Here is a 4,605-nt window from a genome sequence, read left to right on the forward strand (position 1 = left end):
ATTTCACTGTTAAAATGCGGAAATATATACAATCTCAGCTTGGGCGCCTGACATCGCTTTCACTCACAGCGCCACGAACGTCACGCTTCACTTGGCTTCACACACCTGAAAACAAAAAGCCGAAGACTTCAGCTGTGTTTAAATTTGACGACGATGAGACGAAGGCAGTGTGCCAAATATGCAATATGAAACTGGCCTACCACGGTGGCACAACAACTATGACAAGTCACCTGCATGCTGTAAGTAGTAGCCTAGCTGTTGTCCAGTTGCCATGATGAAGCTGCTCTATCCGCCGTTCAAACAGTAACGTTACACATGATAGAAACGTGCACGCGGGCCGAATACTCGCTGCTGGCGGCCAAATGCGGCCCGCAGGCCATTTTTTATTGGCCCTCAACTAATTCAAAAAGTATATTGAAATATGGCCCAGAAATGAGCCTTGTGCTTTATTTATATTGTACTTCTTAAATATACATGTACAAATATATTAAACAGCAGTGTTTCCCCTATATACAAATATGCGCGCCGCTGCTAGGGGGCGCTAGCCAGGTACCCAAAAAAAAAAATTTGTTTTAACTTATTTTTTTATTATTAAAATAATAATAAGTGGCGACCCTTTTTCATTTTTGATTGTTTGTTATGTGGATTTGTAGTATTTGTGTTACTGTATGTTCGATAAAGGTGTATTTTTGCTAAACCTTGAGACGTTGCCACTGTCTGTACTGGCAGGGCCGAACTAGGTCAAATAAGATATGAATGAACAACAAAAATAAAATAAGTTACGTTTATTTGTTATTGGCTATGGAAGGTTATTGGTTATGTTCACATACTTATTTAATTATTCAAATGTAAACCAATCTTTTTCATATGGGTGTTTTAGAGTTGTAACCCTTAGATCTAGTCTCTAGTAATTCTGCTCAAAGTGCACCACATTGAAGCATTTTACTTTAAAATGTTCAATTTAAGTTTATGTTTTTTGTAGTGTATTTGTCTTTTGTAGAGATTTTTCATTTATTCTTTATATATAAAATCTCACCTAGGGCAGCAAATTCTCTAGAACCGGCCCTGGTACTAGGCCTCAAGAGCCTTTCTTGTGCTGGCAGACACATAGAAACAAATTGGCGGGGCGCACTTCGCACGTGCACACACTAAAAAATGTCACACGCTCCGCGCTCACATTAGGCTGGGCCCACGTGCCTTAGCACCGCAGCTATGACTCCATCCTCGGGGAAACACTGAACAGTATTCATGATTTCATTACAAAAAAAAAAAATGAGAATGAGAAAAAGCCCAATAACTTATTTACATTACAAGTTTCCTATTTCCTCTTATTATAAGCAATCTAAGGCTTCCATTTTAAGGAATGAACTGCCAACATAATAAATGAAACCGTATGGAGAGCTATGATTTAAGTGTCAAGCATACTTTAGCTACATTTCATTGATTTTACCAACTTATAACTGACCTTATGAGGCGATAAACCTCTAGTGAGCGGCCCAGCCCTTCATATATTTTTCTATATGTGGCCCTCTGAGAAATACGTTTAGACCCCCCTTTGTGTTTACTCAAGTGACTCAAACTACTACTCAAGGGCGAGGCTTATCTCCATTTGCTTTAGATACCAATATGTAGTCAGCCACGGACAAAATAAACACCACTGCTGCTTTGAGCACGCTGTGAACAGTCGTCATCGTGTCTGGGTTCACAAGCTCTATTTATTGTCTTTAGAAAGTCGGCTAATGCAATCTTTCTTAGTACAGTAGTACGAAACCACAATTTAACATTTAGATTTTTAATGGCAAAAACAGTATTAAAAGAAAGCCGAAATACCTACTCAATGATACCTAATGATGCTTTGTCTGTTCTTTAGTTTGAATATGTGTTTGGTGGCGTGATCATTATTATTTACAGTCATTGCGTGCCTATTGATTTGAACACGATCCGTGTATCCATCATTTCCTGGTCTTCTCTAAAGAAGAGGGACCAATGAAAACGTTGTCATGTTGCCGTTGTTCAGCATGGAAACATTCATTAGCTAACAATGACATTATTGTTCTATTAATATAAAGGGAGGTCAGGTACTCTTTAAAACAGCTGCTAGTTATGGGTACTTTTTACTGAAGTACATTTCAAAGCCTCTTTACTTTGACTTGAGTAAAGAAGTTTAGTCAGTACTTCTACTTTCACCAGAGTGTTGTTAAACACGAGTATCTGTACTTCTACTTGAGTAAAGGATGTGTGTACTTTTGCCTCTCTGGAAGCAGCATTACCTGATAAACTCCAGCTGTGAAAGTAACTGTAGCTCCGACGGTGATAGCATAGCAGCTTCTGTCACAATCCATCCCAAAGCTGCTATTTCCCAGCACGATGGAGCTGTCGTTGCTACTTAAGATGCTGTTTTCTGGGAGGTATCCAGCCAACGCTAACTCCCTATCAACGACTTGACCCACGAGCAAACACAGGACCCCGAAGATCCCCACCGAAATGTGTCTGGAAGTGCCTAAAAGTGCGTAGATGATGGAGGCGAAAAAGGACGTATAAAGACCATAAATGGGGTCCTGACTGGCCAATAGGGAGTAAGCTATGGACTGAGGGACCAATAGGATTCCTACAATAAGTCCAGACATGACGTCGCCCAGAATCCATTCTTTCAGCTGGTAGCGAGGCAGCCATTTTACAATCGGGACGAAACCCAGTATTTTGGATTTAGCTTTCTTTGGAGTGCACGAGCAGTTCTTTTTGAGTCGGTTTGACACAACGGTTTGCCAGCTTTTGGGTTCTTCCTGGACTCTCTGGAGAATGAGAGGATGCTGCTGATCGCTCTCAGCTCCATCTTCTGCTGTCGGACAGAAGCCATCAGCATCTGTCATGATCGAGCCCTTATCTGAGGGATTTAAAGGAGAGAGAAGTTCATTTTAGCATTTTGTAGATTGTGAAGAAAAGGTAGAATTGCAAGGGTTCCCCCAACAAAAAAAGAAATTGGGATTTCCCCCGTTGGATTTCTCTTTACTGCAGAAAATAAACAAACAAACTTTTAGTTCAGCAGGATAATCTCCACAGCACTTTATGATCTCTGAAGTAAAAAGCTAACTTCAGGCTATAAAGGAACTACAGCACGGTCACATGACTTCACGTCACCACCGCTAAGCTAAAGGCGGCTAATGTTGGGCTATAAAGGAACTACAGCACGGTCACATGACTTCACGTCACCAGCGCTAAGCTAAAGGCGGCTAATGTTGGGCTATAAAGGAACTACAGCACGGTCACATGACTTCACGTCACCACCGCTAAGCTAAAGGAGGCTAATGTTGGGCTATAAAGGAACTACAGCACGGTCACATGACTTCACGTCACCACCGCTAAGCTAAAGGAGGCTAATGTTGGCCGTGATAGCGCTTAGTCGTCTCATTTAGACACGCAACCACAGTTTTTTAATTCACCAGTGGGGTATTTACTGACGTATTTTATGTCGTAGAACAAAACTTTCAAATATCTCTCTTAATTTCAGGCTTTTTAACCACAAACACACAAAAAAAACAATTGTCTTTCAGACAAGGGAACTGGAAGTGCTAAAAATGCTGAGTCTTTAACAGCAAATAGATCTATACATCTCTTAATATGTGCAATAAAACCACGTATGACCCTTCACATGCAGAGTGAGGTGGAAGGTGAGCAGGAGCAGATATCAGATGTCGGGTCATTGGATGTCGGCACATTTAGCTGAGGCAGATAAATTCTCCTTCCTCTTGAAGTTGCATCACAATAGAGATATGAACACTTTCCCTCATGCATACACTCCAGTTTACCCATTAGTGTGACCCCTTAGACTGAATAATAACTGATAATCACCAGCACTGATATCTTCCAAACCAAGGGCAACGTTAACAACCCGGAAATATGATAGGTGACTATCTCTGTACAGCCTTGACAAACAGAGGTCAAAAGGTTTGAGATACTTGTCACTATTGTGAATGTACCATTTAATGTTCTCATATGTTAAAAAGAGAATGTATGTAGTTAGCTTTGTTTTCTGCAGGTAAACAATTCTAGATAAAAAACAGGACCTATTTAGATTGAAAAGTACATTTTAGGGCTAGTTTCCTGCTGTTTAAACAACATCAAAAGGACAATATTAACATGTAAGTGTTGGAGGAAGTATTCAGGTCCTTTACTCTGAAGTACTCTGCATTGAAAACTAAATGTAACCTAGCGAGTAAAAATTGAAAAATGTACCTAAATAATTAAATGTAAAAGTACATAAAACAGAAAAGTTTAAAATAAAAAACCAAATAAATAATGTATATCAAAAAATATAAAAAAAACACCCAAAAAATGCGTTCTAAATCAGGGGTGTTAAACTCAAGGCCCGGGGGCCAAATCCAGCCCGTGACTTCATTTTATATTGCCCCACAAGAGCTTGCAAAGAATATAATACGTTTATTATACGGTTACATGCCACTTTACAGTATATCTTATGTTCATTTTAATTAATTTCCTATTTTATTTTGTATCTTTCATTTATCCTTAATTTTATTAATCTGTGTGAATCTGCTGTCCTGTTTTTCAATTTCACCCTGTTGCTGTTAAACTACTGAATTTGGATTA

The 4,605-nt window shown here is 39.4% G+C and overlaps 1 protein-coding gene across 1 annotated transcript in view; it reads right to left on the reverse strand.

Moving 5' to 3' along the window:
- The window catches only part of LOC104964357 (sulfate transporter), a 30,845-nt gene that overhangs the window by 8,048 nt on the left and 18,192 nt on the right, over positions 1-4,605 (reverse strand). Inside the window, exon 2 of the mRNA XM_010793109.1 lies at positions 2,271-2,884. Coding sequence (XP_010791411.1) covers positions 2,271-2,870 — 600 coding nt within the window. The 5' untranslated portion in view covers positions 2,871-2,884. The remainder of the gene's footprint in view (positions 1-2,270; positions 2,885-4,605) is intronic.

The sequence above is a fragment of the Notothenia coriiceps genome, unplaced genomic scaffold, assembly GCF_000735185.1.
Source record: "Notothenia coriiceps isolate Sejong01 unplaced genomic scaffold, NC01 NC01_scaffold00037195, whole genome shotgun sequence".
Taxonomy (NCBI): domain Eukaryota; kingdom Metazoa; phylum Chordata; class Actinopteri; order Perciformes; family Nototheniidae; genus Notothenia; species Notothenia coriiceps.